General features: G+C 53.6%; 1 protein-coding gene across 4 annotated transcripts in view; it reads left to right on the top strand.

Annotated features, from left to right (window-relative positions):
• LAMB3 (laminin subunit beta 3) overlaps positions 1 to 17,762 on the top strand; it is a 32,285-nt gene that overhangs the window by 11,846 nt on the left and 2,677 nt on the right. For 3 of the 4 annotated variants that reach the window (XM_037410645.1, XM_037410643.1, XM_037410646.1), the window contains 16 exons: positions 4,769 to 4,883; positions 5,092 to 5,165; positions 5,623 to 5,805; positions 6,212 to 6,275; positions 6,614 to 6,789; positions 7,500 to 7,623; positions 8,007 to 8,195; positions 8,280 to 8,435; positions 8,916 to 9,112; positions 10,028 to 10,139; positions 10,913 to 11,285; positions 11,796 to 11,956; positions 13,012 to 13,220; positions 14,345 to 14,548; positions 15,244 to 15,388; positions 16,738 to 16,945. In XM_037410645.1, the coding sequence (XP_037266542.1) occupies positions 4,769 to 4,883; positions 5,092 to 5,165; positions 5,623 to 5,805; positions 6,212 to 6,275; positions 6,614 to 6,789; positions 7,500 to 7,623; positions 8,007 to 8,195; positions 8,280 to 8,435; positions 8,916 to 9,112; positions 10,028 to 10,139; positions 10,913 to 11,285; positions 11,796 to 11,956; positions 13,012 to 13,220; positions 14,345 to 14,548; positions 15,244 to 15,388; positions 16,738 to 16,945 (2,690 nt within the window). The remainder of the gene's footprint in view (positions 1 to 4,768; positions 4,884 to 5,091; positions 5,166 to 5,622; positions 5,806 to 6,211; positions 6,276 to 6,613; positions 6,790 to 7,499; positions 7,624 to 8,006; positions 8,196 to 8,279; positions 8,436 to 8,915; positions 9,113 to 10,027; positions 10,140 to 10,912; positions 11,286 to 11,795; positions 11,957 to 13,011; positions 13,221 to 14,344; positions 14,549 to 15,243; positions 15,389 to 16,737; positions 16,946 to 17,762) is intronic. The other variant, XM_037410644.1, reaches the window with a different exon arrangement.

The following is a 17,762-nucleotide window of genomic DNA, read 5'->3' as shown; positions in this document are numbered from 1 at the left end:
AAATGATGTGAGAACAGACGGGGTGAGGAAAACAGGCACCCACATGCTTGCGTTTAAGCAAAGGAAATGAACTTCTTTTCCTTAAAGCCCATACCTAGGATGTTTGTGCACCTTGTGTCTCCTTCCCCATCTCTGCTGGCGCCTCTGAATTTGGGGGTCACCAGTAAAACCAAGCTGAGGGGCAGAGCCCTCTAGTTGTGTTTTGAGCATGGCCTTGGAGCTCGTTTTCCAGTGTGACCTCTGACTAGCCAAGCAAGGATGTGACATTAGATGTTACGGCTAGGAGACAGATCGGTGTTTCAAAACCAAAGCAGTCCAGTGCAGCAGACACCAGCTGCTCACTGAGATGTTCAGCTGTGATGCCATAACCGTGGGTAACTTCTACCACCTCTTCCCATGGGAAATGTATAGAGTGCTTTGCAGGTGAGACAAGCGCTGCTCTGCAAGCCTGGCACAGCGGTGTCCTGCAGCTGGTGTTAACGGGGAATGAAAATGGGTTGAAAGAGAGAATTGCGTTTAACAGGTGCCTTTGCTCCCAAGGTAACTTATTCTTGCTGCCCACCCTATTTTTTAATAACCCTTGATCTCTCTGTATGCAGATAAATTCCCACTGCTTTCCAGACTGTCCCCAGATACACTAGGAACTATAATCACTGTCCTTATACAATATTAATTGTGCAAGACCACACGAGGCTGCCGTATGGGAGGCTGCGTGCCAGGAGCCCGACTGACACAGTGCCTCTCACTGACACGCAGCTGGGCTAAATGCGGAGCCACCAAGGTCTCCGCAGCTATGAAAGGTCTTCATTTCATGACTGGAGAGAAGCAGCTTCCCATTTTTGCTGATGAATAACTTCAGTTTATTTTGGGTTGTGCACCTATGCCAGGAGGTTTTATTTCAAGGGCTCTCTACTCATATTAAAATGGCAGCTAAAGCTACTTAAAATACTTTGGTCAGAGTCCATCAGCTTGAAATTGTTTGAGGTTTTCTGCCCCTGCATGAGCGGGGAAGCATGGGAGGCTGGTCGGCAGCTGGTTCACAAGGTCAGAACAGGAGCAGAGCACCAAAAACCCGCAGCAGAGCTGTGGAGATTGCACGGGTGAGGGCTGGCTCTGCGCCCCTGTACCTGCATGCACCACACAGGAGTATCCCAGCGCATCATGTACTATAAGGGCATTTTTACAATAGCTAGTTGTTCTACATGGCTATTTTTTTTTTTCTTTCCACCATTTATTTCTGAGACATGAATCTGTTTATTCTCAACATACTAACTTTCCCTCCAAAATGACAGCGTTGTGGATTACCTTTCCAAAGGCTGGGATGAGTTTCCTTTAGTCTCTGAACCTCCATAACCCGTACTGTGGGCAACTCTTAAGTGTAGCTTGGAGGCACAGAGGGCAATCAGTGGTTTTCACGCAGACCTACAACCTCTTTTACCTTCCTGTAGACCTTTTCAGCCCCACACCCATAGCTGCTCAGACACGTACCGATTCCCTTCTGCTGTGGTCCCGCATGGGCTGGGGCGCTCGGTGCCTGGCAGGGAGGGGACGACGTGCTGGAGAGCCCAGGGCTGCCCTGGAGGTCGGTGACCCAGCTTAGACTGTGACCTCTTCGTTTCCATTTGTCACGTAGCCCAGCAGCCCCAGTCTTTTCCCGGCAAGCCCAGCTCCGAGGGACCTACTGAGCCCATTGCTACGCTGGGAAAAAACCAAGAAGGGGGGAGCTGGGGAAAGGTGTGAGCTGGGGAAATCTCAGCCCGGTGGTGGGCTGTCATTTTTGGTAATTCCCTCTGTCCTGAGGAACTTTGAGACATATAGTCACAGTCAGGAATAGCAAATCCTGCTGTTGTGCAACAGAGGGGTTTCACAATTCTCTCCAAGGACGTGAAATGGATTTTGCTTCTAGTGTTAATTTTAGCTTTAATTAAAAAACACGGGGGTGGGGGGAAGAGAAAAAATAGGAGCAGGTTTTTGCAGGGAGCTCAGCTCCCTGGCTGCCTGGGGAGGGTCTGTCTCACAGTTTAAGCCCCATTTTGACTTGGTGCAGCATTGTTAAGTGTCCTTGCAGCTTCGTTGCCAGGATCACATTGTAGCTACTAGAAGGCACTTGTGACTTTGGCCCTGTGAATGGTCTAGTAAGTATGCATGAATCACTCCTAATGAATAATTTAGCTGAGATTAACCTTTCCCCTTGCAGAAAGCCTTTCTTCTCCCTTTGCTAATCACAGTCAGAACGGTTGTGAAGTTTAATCATTATTAGGAATTGTTTGCTAGATTACTTCTGTGGATAATTCCTGTAGCTTCCTGACAATTTGCTGCTAGTAGTCATTATCTGAAATGAGTTTTTCTGCCTGGACCCGATTATATTATTACTGATTCTTACTGGCAGAGCCAGGAGGAGTTGGTAGAGCCAGGGAAATTGCATGATTATATATTTTTGAGTTCTCTGTTTGCTTACTTTGCAATATTGTTATAAATATTGTAGTTAGCTAACTCCTGTGTGGGATATTTATAGACAGAGAACATAAAGACTGTGGAAAATATTATGGAAACAGATCAGTTTAAAGTGACAATCTCTCCTCAATAGCTGCCTAACTGCTGAAAGGTTCCCAGGTCTGGGTTTAGTTCCTAAACCCAATCCATGCCCTGAGCTCCCATCTGTCTGGTGCTGCCCGGCCCCCTCGCCGTGTGCCGCTTGGTGCTGCGGCATCAGCATGGCCTGGGCAGCTTTGCATCTGGTGTGGTACCAGTTAGTGCTTTCTGGTCAAGGGCAGCCTACTCCTTGTGTGGGTTTGTGTGAGAGCAAGCAAAAAGGTAATTCTGGGCAAAATTTTCTGTTAATTTTTCTTGAAGTTAAAAAAAAAAAAAAAAAAAAAAGCAGTTCTTATGAAGCCAAGTCCCTTCTTGTAGGAATAAGCGACCTGGCTGGCTTAGATGAGCCTGGTTCAAGAGTAAGGCAATACATGTAAGCCATGAATTAATCTTTTAAAAGGGAAACGAGAAATGTTGGTGGCCCGCTGGCCACCACCTCCCGCTGCCTCTTGGAGCAGGGATCCCTCCCTACCCCAGCATGTGTGTAGGGTCATCCTTGGTGTTGGGGTTGGAATTGGCTGATTTCTTGTAAGTATCAGATGGAAAGATTTTAGCACAGAGGTGATTATAAAGTGCTACTTGTCACTTGTCACGCAGTGTCTCCGCTCCCCCACTGAAAGCTGATCTCATCACTGGGATCCCAAACATGCTGCTGTCTCTGGTGTCACCTTATGCCACCCCAGCAACTGCCAGCCCTCGCAGTGGGGTATCGTGTTGCCTTCCCCGTGTCGGCGGTTAGGCTTTGTGCCAGACGTGCTCCCCTCCTCTCCCCCAAACCCGCTTTCCTTCCAAGATGACCCTTCTGGGCCGTCCTGTCCTGTGTCGCTGAGACCAGCGCCGGCCATCGCTGGCAAACACCACACTCCATCTTCCCCAAGTTCTCAGGCTTTGGGACGTGTCGGTGTGAAGCACGTGTCCCACTGCCCCGTTTGGGTGGCTGCTGCCCAGGCCGCTGGCAACTGCAATTTCTAGTTGAAATGTTTTACATCACTTTTGCTTTTGGGAGAGCGTTATCCCATGGCTTGACCAGCTCTGTCCGCCTCAGTGCGCAGCCCTGGGAGCCTTTGTGAAGAGTGGGATCTGCTCTTCCTTTCCATTTCATCAGGCTGGAGATGCCAAGCCCTTCGTTTTGTGCCTTGAGTACCAGCCTTCCCCGCCCCGGCAGCCTCTGCACCCCCTTGCGTTTGCTCCACTCCGAGCATGGGTGGTACTGAGCGCTCTGGACAGGGCCTGCCTGTGTCCCCCATGGGATGCTGCTGCAGGCTCTGTCACCACCTCCTATGCTAACATCCCTCTGGGACCTGCCCTTCCCCACCTTGGCCTCACCTGGGTGCCTACCCCCTGTTGTGTGGTGGTCCTCGCCCAGCCTGCTTGCCTACCCTCTACCCTGCACCTGCCTCTCCCCTCGGCCAGCGTTTGGACCTTCCCCGCTCCCCATCTCTTGCTCAATCACTTCCCTGCCACTTTCTACCTATTTCTGAGCCTGCTCGTGCGGCCCCATGCTAGTGGCTGCATGGAGCGTTGCTTGGTTAGTGAAAATTTGGGTATTTGTTTGCTCCTCAGGGACCCTGTTTTCTCCTGTCCCCATGTTCCCTGTGCCACATCTCTGCTTGCTCCTTGAATTACTTGCTCAAGTGATGGGCTGAACTTTGAGCCACTCGACTTCCCACCCGCTGACTTCTCACCCGCTGAGCTGTTTGCTCCCGCTCTGCTCCCCAGGGGCACTGAGCATCGCCCAAGGCTTCTGGATGCGAGAGAAAGGCCTTTCTGTTCACCCGAACAAGCAGCCCCCTCGGCTGTGTGGAAAAGGCAAACTGGTCCTGAAAAGCTGGAAAGAGCTTTCTAACAAGCATTGTCATTGTGGAAAACAGGGAGTTTGCTTAAAAAAGGCATTTGTGGTGGTTTGCCAAAAATGTGTTTTAGTCGAAAGCATTTTGGTTTTAGTTTTCAGTCCATAAAACCATGAATTATGTTTTTTAATGGGGTGTGAAGGAGACAACTTGAGTCCTGTGTACCATTAGTCTTGCTGATTGCGGTTCTTCACGTCTCTAATAAACCAGCTTTACTGATGCTGAGTCTGTGCTACGCTTGGGCCCCTCGCCTGCAGGGTCCGCAGCGGGGTCTTTCCCTCTGACTGAGCCAGGACAGTCACTTCCACCTGCTCTTTCTCTTCCAGTGGAGCATGCGATGCTGCAGGTGTGACTCACGGCTGCCGCACGCCTACAACGGCCACCGCGTGGAGAACGTCCTGTCCTCCGCCGGGCACTCGCGCTGGTGGCAGTCCCAGAATGGTGAGTACCACTGGGCATGCTGAGGTCCCCAGGACACTACAGCTCCTCATCCCTGGCAGTAAACAGCACGAAGGGAAGAGCAGGAGGTGTTGAATCAATAGATTGGAAGGAAAGGAGAAAATAGCTGACTTGGCTCAGGCAGCGAAGCAACTTATTTTCCTTGAAGCCCTCAGTCTGCACCTCTGAAGCTGCCTTTCTGTACCCGCAGGCATCGAGCGCGTCTCTTTGCAGCTGGACCTGGACCAGACATTCCAGCTCAGCAGCATCGTGCTTCACTTCAGGGTTTGTGTGCAGCATCTCTGCTTGTGAGGAGGTCACAGATGATGGCAGATGGGCCCTGTTGGCTCTCCGCGAGATGTGGGGTTCACAGTGCGCAGCTCCCTTTGGGCTCCTAATAGGAAGCATGCCAGGGTCCCCATCCCTCCTTTCTCCCTGTTTTTCATGGCCATTCTCCCGGGTGCTTGGGAGGAGCAGAGCAGGGTGATGGGTTCCCATCCCATGAATGTCTGCTGAAGAATCTCCTTGGTGCTGGTGTGTACTTTGTGGCTGCAGCAGGGCTGACCGAGGGGAGGTGGGGACCCACAAGTTGTTGGTAAACTGCAGGGGAGGGGATTGCCCCAGCACCCTCCTGAGACCTGTGCCTGGAGGGAGGAGGAGGAGGAAGGCATCCCTAGACCCCAGGGTGGGAGCCAGCTGGGATGTGCGGTGTTACAGATGTGCCTCTTTCCCCATTCTGCAGTACCTGCTGCCCACTGCCATGCTGATAGAGCGCTCCACTGACTTTGGCAAGACCTGGGAGGTGTACCAGTACCTGGCCTCTGACTGTGCCGCCGCCTTCCCCCACATCCCCCGGGGCTCCCCGGAGAGCTGGCAGGATGCTCGGTGCCAGGTGCTGCAGGGGTACCCTCTGCATGGCGGCAAGGTAGGATTTGTGGGGTTTTGTAGCAGGGACTGCCATGTGTGCCCGTTCTCCCTGCTGTGACCCTGGGTTTGGGGTGGGTGGTCTGTGCAATGCTGCAGAAACACGTGGTGGCCTGGAAGCCTTTTACACCTATTACACCTGGTGAGGGATGGAGCCTGTGGACATCTAGCATGGCTAAGGGGAGTCCTTGGGAGGAATCCTGCTCCTCTGGGAGGAAAGCCCTCACTGCTTTGTGACAAGCGAGGTGTTACATTGGTTCCTTGCAAAATCCTCTGCACCTCTGAAGTCTTTTAGCTGTGTTATGTGATGTTCTGCAGAGGCAGGTCCAGAGCACGTGCTTCCCAGAGCATAAGAAGAAAGCACCTTGTGTTTCCTGCTTTTTAACATTTTTTTTTTTCCTTCTAAGGTGAAATTCAGTGTCCGAGACCTGGCATCTACCATCACTACCTCTTACAGCCAGACCATTGACAGTAAGTGACTGGCCTCTTTCATATCTGAGAAAGGGAGAAGGGGGGTGATGCACCTCGTGCTTCTTCTTACATGTGATGGAGAGCGCTGAGACAGGGTAACCCCATGGGGGAGCAGATTCTCTGCAAACAGGGCCTTGAGCTGCATGTTAGACTGCTGCCCTGGTGCCTCTGAGGTAGCAAGGAACAGCGTTTGGTCTTTGCTGATGACTCCAGCTGCTGCTCTTTGTGCAGCTGCCTCTGTCCCTTGCTCCAAGCCCTCCACGTGAACCGCAGTGCCCTTCTGCAGCCGGTGCCTGGGTGCCTGCTGTGCCCTCACCCCTCTCCTCCATCCCCAACAGGGCTGGGGCAGTTCACAAACCTGCGGATCAACTTCACCGAGCTCCCCCACATAGCGCGCCAGGGCTACCGCTCGCCCAGCACCTTCTATGCTGTGACGGAGATGCAGGTGCTGGGGAGCTGCTTCTGCCATGGACATGCTGACCGCTGCGACTCTTCGGGAGACCTGCATGCTGCAGTGAGCATCTGGGCAAAGCAAAAAGCCTAGAGATGAGCTCTGTGGTATCAAGCTCCATCACATGCCCTGAGACAGCTCCTCGGGAAACCTTGACTGGGATGACCAGTGGTGGGATATGAGAGTCTTTCCTCTCGCTGGAGTCTGCGTATAACTGGGGGAAACTGCCTCATTTTGCCTGCAGCAATGGGGTGGTGGCCACGGGACAGCAGCCTGTGCTACCCCCACAAAAAAACCCACCTTTTTTGTGTTGGGAAGAAGGTGCAGGGGCTTTATAAGGAGTTCCAAAGCTCAGTGGCTGTGGGAGGTCATGCTCTGGGGGCAACTGCTCCTGCTGGCACTGGGTCTCTCGGCTGGGCAGAGGATGTGCAGGAGGTTTCAGCAGGCTCCTTCCTGCCCAGGAGGATTTGCCAGTGCAGGTTGTTAGCTGTTGTGGGATCTTCCTGGCCTCAGCTTATGATTGCCCGCTGATCATGGTTGTCCTTGGGTGGGTGGTAGAGGTGGTGGGAATCACCCTGTCACTGCGAGTGAGGAGCAGCCTGTCCCTCGTGCTGCCGCAGCCCTGTCTGGGTGCTGGAGCTTCATCTCTGTGCGGGGAGCCAGGGCTGCGCGGGGGCAGGAGCGGGCCAGCCGTATGCCGGGAAGGTGGGGGGAGGATGAAGCTCTGAACTGAGCAGCTCCCATCCAGGAGGGCTAAAGCATCATCTCTGCAGCAGGTCCACGGGCACTGTGTGTGTCAGCACAACACTGCCGGTCCCAACTGCGATCGCTGCGCTGCCCTCTACAATGACCGGCCGTGGGCACCCGCGGAGGACGACGATCCCCACGAGTGCCAGAGTACGGCGAGTGCCTTTCCCCGCTCCTCTTCCCGAGACCTTTCCTAAACCCTTCCCAGATGTGAGCAACGGGAGCCAGCTCCGAGACCTTTTACTGGGACGCGTGTGGGGCTGGATGTTAATGTGGGTCCCTGCAAAAGGCACCCCCGACACGTTTGCACGCGGGGCTTTGCTCCGCAGGGCTGCGGGCGGGTGGTGCTGGCTCACGCACTGCACCAGCGCTCAGCCACACTGTCCGACCGATGCCACTTTCTCTGGGGCAGCGAGCGGGTGTCACCGTGTCACACAGGGGACTTGGGCACCCTCTAGTGCTGCAGCTGCCACTTGCCGGAGGGGTTTGCAGGGTTGCAGCACTACCTGGGCTGTTTTGTTGGGCTTTTTTAGGGTGCAACTGCAACGGTCACTCGGCATCGTGCCGCTTTGACCCGGAGCTGTACCGTGCCAGCGGAGGGGTGAGCGGGGGTGTCTGTGATGACTGCCAGCACAACACTGAAGGCAACAACTGTGAGCAGTGCAAAACTAACTATTTTCGCAACCAGCAGCAAGATCTCACCCATCCTGAAGCCTGTTTGCGTGAGTGCCCAGTTATCCCCCCATAGCACCTTTCCTGGAGCCCCCGGCCTCCCCTCAGCCGTCCTATTTCTTGCATGTTTCCAGCCTGTGAATGTGACCCGGATGGCACCATGCCAGGCTCCATCTGTGACCCGCTGACAGGGCGCTGCGTGTGCAAGGAGAATGTGCAGGGGGACCGCTGCCACCTCTGCAAGCCGGGGTTCACCCAGCTGGCTAACGCCAACCCCATGGGGTGCCGCAGTGAGTATACTCTGAGACACCCCCTGCTTCCCAGCCTGCTCCCACCCCGCCTCTGTGCTCAGCATCCTCAAGATGAGGAATCTGAAAAATCTGAATGGGATCTGGTTCCTGGCCAGCTTTGATTTGGGGTTTCCAAGTCAAAGGCCTGTTTTGCAAAGGCTTATAAAACCTCCTTGCTCAGGCTGCCTCAGGTATCAGTTTGGCAAAAAGCAAAGGGAGGTTTTCTGGCAAAAAAGCAAAGGTTGGGCTGGAGGGAAGCTGAGGCCTCTGGGGGTGCCGAGTCCTGCTGCAGCGCTTGAGGGGTTAGCACAGTGTTGGAGCAGGGCTGTGGGTCCTTTGTGCAGCGCGCAGGTATGAAGGGAGAGACAGAAGAGCTCACCTCTGGGTGGTTGCAAGGTCCTTCTGTAGACCTGGCTTTGTGGGAAGCTGGGCTGGTGCTCTGCACCCATTTTTAATATGACAAAACCCTCCCTGTTTCAGGATGCACCTGCAACGTGCTGGGAACGCGGCAGGACATGCCCTGTGACGATGAGACGGGGAGGTGCTTCTGTCTGCCCAACGTGGTGGGGAACGACTGCGACCAGTGCGCAGCTGAGCACTGGGAGATAGGGAGTGGCCAGGGCTGCCAGCCCTGTGGCTGCCACCCGCACGGCTCCCACAGCCCCCAGTGCAACCAGGTACCACCCAGCCCACCCTGAGCATCCTCAGGGTAGATTCAGCATCTTTCAGCAATATTTCTTTTTCGTTTCCCTGCCTTCTTTCATGCATGCACCTGCAAGCTTGCTCTATTTCTTCCTTTCCCACCTCTGCAAATGCTGCTGCAAAGGGCTGCTGGTGGCTGTGGTGGGTTTGAGCTGTGCAGCCGAGTGCCATGGCCAACGGAGCCGTGTCCCCACTGGGGATCGTTCAGAGCATCGAAACCACCTGTTGGATGGTTCCATCATCCCCTCCCATCCCATCCATGGGAGCCTCCACAAAAAGGGCTGTCTGTTCCCTGGTATGTCCTGCTCTTATTTTCCTTTTTCCATTTCCTAGAAAACACTATGACAGGCTATTCAGGAAAATGAAAGAAGGTAGTAATTATTGAGACACGATTAAGCCATTTTAAAAGGCCTGATATTTAGAAAGTAAGTCCTAATAAGAGATCTTCATTCAGGCAAGGCAAGTTAATTATCCTCATTTGTCAAAGAAAAGCGTGTGTGTCACTTCAGGCTTAAGAGACAACTGGGAAAATTAAAGTAAAATGTAAAAAAAAAACCCCAACAAAACCGTGACAAATTCTAAGAGCCAAAGACATGTCCCAAATGAGCTCAGTGCAGGGAGGAGACCTGGGATTGCAAAGTGGCTGCCTATGGGCTATTCCTTTGTCTTTGAAGCAAAGCTTAAAACTCTGCTTTGCGGTGCTTGGGCTGTGCAGAGACTGTTGGCATCGCTGTGGCAGAGCCTGCAGCCTGGCAGGAGCAGCACGGGCATGTCCTGGGGCGCAGGCTGAGTAGAGGTTGTCTGGCTTTAGTGTTGGGAGCAGTCGAGGGAGGGCTTTCCCTGGAAAGTGCCCAGAGCTGGGTCTCCCTGATGTGTTTCTCTTTCCCCAGTTCACAGGACAGTGTCCGTGCAGAGAAGGCTTCACGGGACGGACGTGCTCTGCCATGCAGATGCAGGTTTGCCCAGACAGGCACTACGGAGTCATCCAAAGAGGGTGCACAGGTAGGGAGCATCCGTCTCGCTTTGACGTGGTGTTTCTTAGCGCTGTGAAATTAGAGGTTATCTGGGAAAGAGCACCTGGCCCGTGTCCTGACATCAACATTTCCCACGTTATTTTGCAAGAGAGCTTCCCTGTCTGGAACAGTCTCCCAGTTCATCCCCATCTCCCAGTTCAGCCCCATCTCCAAGTATCCACCAGTACCCTCCCAGCAGCCCTGGGCAAGCCCCTTGGCCATGCTGGTCTGGTTCTGCAGGGTCAGGGGCTCGGCAAGTTGCTGGGCTTGGGGGCTCTTCCCGTTCCTCTGCCATGCCACCTTCTTCCCAGGTGCTGCAGGGTCTGACTGGTGGAGCTGGGCTTTAGGTTGTGTTGGCATCCAATTAACAGGGTCTGGTTTTATACATACAGGGGCTGACAAGAAAGCTGGGGAGGGGCTTTTTACAAGAGCATGTAGTGACAGGACAAGGGGGAATGGCTATAAACTGAAAGAGGGGAGATTTAGATTAGATATCAGAAAGAAATTCTTTGCTGTGAGGGTGACGAGGTGCTGGCACAGGGTGCCCAGAGCAGCTGTGGGTGCCCCATCCCTGGAAGGGTTCAAGGCCAGGTTGGAGCAACCTGGGCTGGTGGCAGGTGTCCCTGCCATGTCAGAGGTTGGGAAAGAGATGGTCTAGATCTAGATGAACCCAAACCATTTTATCATTCTATATATAAATTCATTTTTTCTTGCCTTTTGGTGGGCTTCACCTCTATATCTCTCCACCTTTCCATCACCCAGAGTGTGACTGCGACTTCCAGGGCACCGAGGATGTGGGGTGTGACAAGACCACGGGCCAATGTCTTTGCCGCCCAGGTGTCACTGGCCCCCGCTGCGACCAGTGCCAGCGGGGCCACTGCAACACCTACCCTGGCTGCGAGCTGTGCCACCCTTGCTTTCGTGCCTATGACGGGGACATCCAGCGCCTGCACCTGCGCCAGGCTGGCCTCAGCAACTCCACCTCACGGATGCCCCTGGGGAGTGGGGGCTCCCGCCTCGGCCCCCGCCTCTCACAGGCAGAGGCCAACGTGCAGCAGGCGCAGAGCATCCTCGGCCACTCCTCTGTGACAGAGCAGAGCTTTGCCCAGGTGGGCAGTGCGCTCGCTGCCATCAGGTGAGGGAAAGATGCTGCTAATGGGGTGCATCCCTTAGCCGGGAGGAGTTGCTGGCTTTTTTCAGTCTGTGCGCTCGTCTTACTGAGCTCCTTGCATGTGTTCTGATTTCTTTCTGTACCTGAAAGTCTTGCTCTGCTCATGAGGTCACCAGGGGTGCAAGAGGACAGTGCTTCCGTATATGCCTGTCCTGTGCAAAATGTTGCAAAGGCAGGAGGCTGGCGGACAGGCTCCGGATAGTCAGCATCCTCAGGGCTTACTCAGTGTGCCTGGTCCCTGGCTGGGCACAGCCCTGCGAGCTGGCCTGGTGTGGGGGAGCTGCAGCCCGGCCACACTCTCTGCCACCTCTGCAAACCTGCAACGCCACAGCGTGTCCTCGGCTGCCAGCTCTCTGGGCTCAGAATTGCCTTTTCACCGGGTGCTGGCAGTGTCCCAGCCCAGATGAGCCCTGCTCTGTCTACAGGTGCTTTGCTCTCTACTTGAACTCACATTTTCTGCTTTTTCTCTCCCAGAGAGCAGGTCCAAGGCATAAATCCTGATCTTCATTTTCTGGATGAGACTGCCTCTCTATCAAGGGAGCTCGAAGCCCTCAACAGCAGCTTGCTCATCACTAACACCCAGTATCAGAGCAAGAAGACCCAGTTTGAAACCAGCCACAGCACGGATCTGTCAGGTACAGTGCTGCAGCTGTAAAATCTCTTAATTTGCAGCCATTAATTTAGCTCAACGTGACTGTGCCTGGTGGTTTCCCAGTGGCTGGGTGGATGAGATGGAGTTTTTAACCTGCTGTCAGCTTAGGAACAGCAAATAGATCTTCCCTCCCCAGTGAGAGGGGTGCTTCCTACCCAGCCCCTGGCCCATGACCCAGGGTTTCACTCTGGTGGGTTTTTTGCTCTGGTTTTGGGGCTAGGCAGCCCGCTCCGCAGGCACTGTGTTCCTCTCCCCCAGCCAGCACAAACTCCGCTGCCGCTGCTGGGGTGCAGCAGAAGCGGTGGGAAGGGGGGAGCCCCGCTGGGACCGTGTCACTGAACCTGGGAGGAAGCTGAGATAATGACGGCTGTGTGCAGATGGAAGGGATGGAGGGGTGGGGAAGAGAGCCAGGTGGCTGTCAGGCGCTTAGGAGAAGAGCTAATTAAGCCCTGTGATGATGCTGGTGGTAGGCTGCCATTATATCCCTGCTACAGCTAATTCTCTCCCAGTGTCTTGTTGCTGCCCCCCCCCTCCCCGCTGCAGCGGCTCAGCTGGCCGGGGACGTATGAGCCGTGGCGAGCGGCTGCTGCCCGGGCAGGTTCGCTCTGCACCTCGCTGGCCGAGCAGGGCTCACGGTCCGTGTCCTGACCGCTCTTCTTGCAGGCTGTACCGGAGGGGAAAGGTGGGCCCTGCTCGGAGCCAGGGAGGGGGTCCTGCCCCACCAAAGCCCTTCTGGGCTGCACGGAGCGAAGCCTGGGATCAGCACGTGCATGTTGTCGTGCTTTAGTTTTGTTTCAATTTTAACCCCAACCCAGAGTTCAGTCCTTCAAGGAGAGCTCTGCAGCTCACCGGAGGAATGGCTGAAAGGCATTTGGCAATAACAAGAGCTTTCTCATTATGCGTTAGTGACTAATCATGCTGGCTGTGTCCCGCTCTCTCTGTGCACGCAGTGTGTAGTCAGTGCCTTCATTTAGGTGACTGTGCTGCATTTATGAGTCACGGAGGCATTTGTGTCGTTTATCGGTTTTATTCCTGCAGGAGCCTTCAAGACAATCAGATCTGCTTATCAGACATCCACCAATGCCAGCAGCCTTGTTGCTGGTGCCTCTGGGCTGCTGGCCGAGTCCCGGGAGAGCCGCAGGAGTGCCGCGGGGCTGGAGGGGGGGCTGGCAGAGGCCACCTCCAGGCTGCTGGCCCTGAAGGGCGAGATAGCCTCATCCCCCAACCTGACCCCTGTCATAAATAAGGTGAAGATACAAAGCAGTTTTCTGACTTCCTTGCTGCAAGTGTCTAGTTTTCGAGAGGGCCCCGTGGTGCTCAGGAGGCAGACGTCTCATCCTACAGTCATGCATCTTTCCTCAAACAATCTGGCATGGCAGGACAAAGTCTCTGTCCAGAGAGGCTCATAAATGGCATCCAAACAGCCTGATGCTTTGGGGCATCAGTGGAGAACTGTTTGAGCATCCTTTCCCCTGCCTGGAGATGACAGATACCAAAGCATTGCCCCCCGCCCCCTCCCCAGCACACACTTTTTCCTCCAAGGACTCTCTCATGTGTCAGTTCTTGTATCTCAAAGACCCACTTAATTTCTGGATGAGGTTTCTTTCATTTCTCCTTTGCTGCTTTGTTATTGCCATGGAGATCCATTTCGGTGTCTCCTAATGTACGGTTGCTGTGGAGACCACCAACCTCCCCTCTCTGCTTTTCAGGGCACCAACATGTTCCCAAGCGACCAGCCAGTGCTGGTGCTTGCACTGGCTCTGGGTTTGCATGTGCCCCTGCTGCAGTGTGCTCTCTGGTGGGTGGTAGCTCCAGAAGATGCTTACGATGAAAACCATTGATGCCCAGGCAGAAGGGCAGGGTCTTCTCATCCCATTCCCCCTCCCAAAGCAAACTACACAGGTTGGAGAGGGTTCCCCTGCCACGAGGGATGAGGTTCTGCCCTGAGAGTAAATGAGGTGTTTGTTCCATGCAGACATGCTCTGTTATGCTTCATGAGCCACTGGGGTTTAGCCCCTCGTTGCTCCTGTTTATGCTCTGGCTTGGGGTGGTGAGGAGATGCCGACCTTGTCTCAGGTGAGGGCATTCAGCACTGCCGTAGCTCTGCCTGCCCTTCTCTGACACAGTTATGGTCTCCAGTCATTGGGGCTGTGCTGCAGGCATTGCCGCCAGCCCTGCTGGGATGGATGGCTCCATCCCTCACCCCATGCCGAGCTCCTGCGGCACGAGCACAACAAGTTCCCCAGCTCCCTTGGCGAGGGTCTGTCAAAACTCTGAGCGCTGTGACGTGCTGGTTTGCCTCCCCAAGGGCACCGAGGTCTCACCAGTAAGCCCAGCGCCCTCGCTGCCCCACCACTCTCTCCCTCTCCAGATCTGCGGTGGCTTCCGAGTGGAGACATGCACACCTGCCCGGTGCCAGGGGCTGCTCTGCCCGCGGGACAACAGCACTACCTGCGGGGCCACCCGCCCCTGCCGCGGCATCTTCCCGCTCGCCAGTGCGGCCCTTGCCACGGCTGGGGAAGCTGCCAGGGAGTTTCGCAGCCTGAGCACCCGGCTGCAGGAGACGGTGCAGCTGGTGAGTGTGGCAGCCCTGCCTGTCCCACGGCCGAGCCCCGCACTCGGCCCTGTGGTATCAAGCAGCAGAGCCTGGGGACGCAGCTGTGGAGGGAGTGAGCTGTCATAAATACCCAGTCGCAAAGTCTGTTGGAGACTTGATCAGTTGGGCGGCTTTGGAAATTCAGGCATTTTTGCGTAGGAGACTTGCTGCTGCGTGTGTGGGTCCTGCCTCCCCTCAGCACAGGAGCCGCAGAGCTGAAGGCACGTGAGCGGCTCTGGAAATGTCACGAGGAAGCCTGTCCTCCTCCTGGTTTGGGATTAGCATGGCAGAAGGGCTGGGGCTGCAGCAGCCTCCCTGATTCCGCAGGTCTATCTGCTCTTACCATTTGATGCAACCTAGTAGAGCACGTGTGTTGGTGCTGTTGCAGCTTCTTTCTAAGGTGCTTGCAAAGATAAAGTGAGTTTGCAAAATAATTCAAAATCCATTTCAAAGGTGTTTTAAAAAGCTAAACAGTACCGTCCCTCTTGGACAGCTTCCTTTGCAAAGCCAACCCTCAATCTTTGACATTTACAAACCTTTAAAGTGGTGGCATATTAAGAATGAGGAATAGCGTAATTTCAAAGTGCCTTGCCCAGTTCACTCAGAGTTGAGGTAGGGCTGTTGGGCTTCCACATCAAGAAGAAATAGCTCCATCAGGATATTGCTGTTTGCAGGTTAAAACGACAGAGATGTCTGCAAACCAGATTCAGAGCAGTACTCGGCGGCTTGTGGAGCAGATGACCGTAACGAGGACCCAGATAGAAGGAGATGTGCGGCGCATCCAGCAGTTCATCCAGCAAGTTCGGAACTTCTTGTCAGGTAGCACTCTAGAATCTGTAAAGCATGTGTATGCAGGTTGATTTGTGTGTGGAAAAAACCTATTTTTTACAGTAATGTTATGTATGAGAGTACAGTACAAGGGAGGCAGCTGAATGGCTCACCCCCAGTTAAGCTCTCACGTATCCAGTTTATCTGCAGGTGGGTATTTATGTCACAAAGGTAGTGCACATCCTCTGAGGCAGCAAGGCAGGCTTGGACAGTGTTTTCTGAAAAACAGAGAAGAAATTTCAGCAGTACACAAGTCTGACTGTCAGCAATTGCAGTTTGGCCAGCTGATTTGCTCAGGCTGAACTGTGCGTTCAGATTGACGCAAATTAATCCCGACTGTTTTATCTGTGTCAACTTCCCTGCAGTGCCACCAGGGCAAGTCCTGTCCGCTTCCTTACAGAGGTGTTTGGGAGCCATCTATGAGGTCCACAGAGCAGGAGGTACCGCATGGCCTTGACCTTCTGTACCTGGGACTTTGTGGAGGGGTCTCCAACATCCCCCCAGGAGCAGCTCTCAAATATTACCTCTAAAACAATGAGCTGAATTAAGGCAAGTGGGAAGCCGTGGAGGAGGTGGGCTTTTGTCTGTAGCACGGACCACAGCTCGCTTCGAGTCCCGCTCTCTGCCACGGTGCCTTGTGCCATCTCCAGGGCTCGGGGGCAAACCCATCCCCATGGCGGGCGCTCCCCCAGGATTTGCGGTCGGCATTGACCCGACACAGAGAAGCTCACCGGCAGCGCTCCCTGACAGGAGATAAACAGACTAACCTTCTCTGGAGCAGGCTATTAATCGGACGAGAATTCCTTGTTGTCCTATAAACCAACGGGATGACTTATTGTTCGCAGACAGATTGTAATAACATAATGAGCCTCACGAGCATTAGCTGAATAAGAGAATCAGGTCACTCAGTGCTGCCTGGTGTTAATGATGAGTGAAGATATTTGAGCTAATCGCTGGGCTAATGTCCCTTGGGCTCTGCCTGCTTCTGATTCCTCAGATTTATTAACTTTTATTTGTGAAATAAAAAAAGGCTTGTCTTGACACACAACCTCATCTGCTCAGTGAGGTGTACCTGACTGTGCCCTGGGCTTAGCCATGGTGTTCTCATTGCCAAATTAAAGGTGTCATTGCAGTCCCTTCCTGAAAGTTTTGCCGATGTGAATGAGAAGCACATTGAATTCAAGGGGATTAGATTCAGGTGGATCCTGGCAGCTGTCTGAAATGAAGAGACTGTGTGGAGAGCACGCATGGCTGGCTGGCTGCCCTCATCCTCCTTTGCATTTGTACTCCCACCTTTCCCCTCTCCCTTCTCTGACACTGTCTGCCCCTTTGCTCTGTAGACAAGGACACGGACCCTGCCACAATCCAGGAAATCAGTGAGTCTGTTCTCTCCTTACGTCTCCCCACGGATGCTGCTGCTGTCCTGAGAAAAATGACTGAGATCCAAAAATTGGCGACTAAGCTGCAGTGCCCAGAGAGCATACTTGCCCAGACAGCCGAGGACATCGCAAAGGCCAAGCAGCTTCAGCAGGAGGCTGAACAAGCCAGGTCGGTTGGGGTTCAAGGGTTTTTGGCAGCTGAGGGTTACTCAGCTGGAGTGAACGTGGTGGTTCTCAGTTGGGTTGAAATCTTGCATAATCTGAAGTTTTAGGCCAGGATCATCTTATGTCCGTATAGTGCCTAAAAGAATGAGTCTGCAGTCTCCACAGACACCTCCCTGGTGCCCCAGTACCAACAAGAAAACCTGGCTGCCAAGAATAAGTAGTTGCTGTTATAGATACGAGAACAAAACAAGGTCTTTACCAAAAGTAATGGAGGCTTTTCTCTATCTCTTGAGTCCCTGTGATGAGAGATGACAGGATTGCCCTAGTATTACTTGATATCGGTGACCTACATCCTAAATTGCACAAGAGAGCATGAGGAGATTAAATGGGCTATTTGTTTTCTGGGTGAAAGTTGGGAGGATTATCCCATGGTCCCTTAAAAAGTAATTACAGAGTGTCCTTGCAAATTTGGAGCATCTACTTTGTCACATGTTGACTTGCAGCAATATCCCAGAGAGAAGGTTAGTGGGATAAGTATGTAAACTCCTTGGTAGTGTCTGACACCTGCTTAACCTGCTGGAAACGATGAGCCAAGGGAGCCTGGCTTTCCTGAACAGCCCCACTGCAAGCAGAAAAGTATTCACTGAAACCGGTTCAGTGGTTATTGCTTTCCCTTCAATACTTTTTCTTGCACTGCCTCAAAATAAATGCGTCTAACTAGTTTGAAGGAAGGTGTTTCTCTCCCCTTCTCAGTTTGTCTCCTCTGCATGGGGGTATGAGGTGGAACTGACACTTCTCTTGAAACCTGCTGGAGTGCAGTG

Source organism: Falco rusticolus, chromosome 17 (assembly GCF_015220075.1).
Source record: "Falco rusticolus isolate bFalRus1 chromosome 17, bFalRus1.pri, whole genome shotgun sequence".
Taxonomy (NCBI): Eukaryota; Metazoa; Chordata; class Aves; order Falconiformes; family Falconidae; genus Falco; species Falco rusticolus.
This window is presented reverse-complemented; position numbering and strand designations above follow the sequence as displayed.